This window comes from Camelina sativa, chromosome 6, assembly GCF_000633955.1.
Source record: "Camelina sativa cultivar DH55 chromosome 6, Cs, whole genome shotgun sequence".
Taxonomy (NCBI): Eukaryota; Viridiplantae; Streptophyta; class Magnoliopsida; order Brassicales; family Brassicaceae; genus Camelina; species Camelina sativa.
In genome coordinates, this window is record NC_025690.1 from 26,101,363 (window position 1) to 26,102,506 (window position 1,144).

At 43.3% G+C, this 1,144-nt stretch overlaps 1 protein-coding gene across 1 annotated transcript; it reads left to right on the forward strand.

Annotated features, from left to right (window-relative positions):
* Nucleotides 19–1,081, forward strand: LOC104793730 (ribosomal RNA small subunit methyltransferase; the record flags this gene model as incomplete). The annotated part of the gene is given in 2 exon segments (XM_019226896.1): nucleotides 19–165; nucleotides 308–1,081. Coding segments are annotated over 2 exon segments (900 nt in total), but the record flags the coding sequence as incomplete, so codon positions are not given.

Below are 1,144 nucleotides of genomic sequence, written 5' to 3' on the forward strand. Positions count from 1 at the left end.
ATTAAGAGTACAGATGTAATTCTCGAGATCGGTCCCGGAACTGGGAACTTGACCAAGAAGCTTCTAGAAGCTGGCAAACAAGTTATCGCCGTCGAGCTCGATCCCCGCATGGTTCTCGAGCTTCAGCGCCGTTTTCAAGGAACCCCCTTTTCTAACCGCTTGAAGGTAACCGAGAGATTTTGTTTTTTTTTGTTTTTTTTTTTCTTCTGAATCCTATCATACCAAATTATTTTGTTTAGGAGGATGAGAATATCAATAATATAGACAGACACGTAAACGTCTCTCTGTTCTCTGTGAATGTCTTTAGGTAATTCAAGGTGATGTGCTGAAGACAGAGCTACCCCGGTTTGACATATGTGTGGCAAACATACCCTATCAGATATCATCACCTCTCACTTTCAAGCTTCTCTTCCATCCAACAAGCTTCAGATGCGCTGTGATCATGTACCAGAGGGAATTCGCCATGAGACTCGTTGCCCAGCCTGGTGACAATCTCTACTGCCGTCTTTCTGTCAACACTCAGCTCTACGCCAGAGTCTCCCACCTCCTCAAAGTCGGCAAGAACAATTTCCGACCTCCCCCTAAGGTTGATTCTTCCGTTGTCCGTATCGAACCAAGGAGGCCTGGCCCTCAGGTTAACAAGAAGGAGTGGGATGGCTTCTTGCGAGTCTGTTTCATCAGAAAGAACAAAACTTTGGGTTCGATTTTCAAGCAAAAGCCTGTTCTTTTGATGCTCGAGAAGAACTTCAAGACTCTTCAGGCCTTACTTGCTTCCTTGCAGAACAATAACAATGGCCAAGCTGCTTCCATTGATCTTGGTGGTGACCACCAGGGCATGGCAATCGAAGATGACTACAATGAAGTGGATGACGATGATATGGACATGGATGATGGAGGAGAAGTAGATGGAGACGGAGGTGAAAAATCTGAGTTCAAGGAGAAAGTTATAAATGTGTTGAAGGAAGGTGCTTTCGAGGAGAAGAGAGCTTCCAAGCTTTCACAACAAGAGTTTTTGTATCTTCTTTCCTTGTTCAACAAGTATGGTATTCACTTCACATAGTTTTTATGCTCCTTTACTATTTATTTTTCTCATCAAAGGTACCCCTTGTTTTTGATTGAATCTTTTAACATTTGGATGTGATAG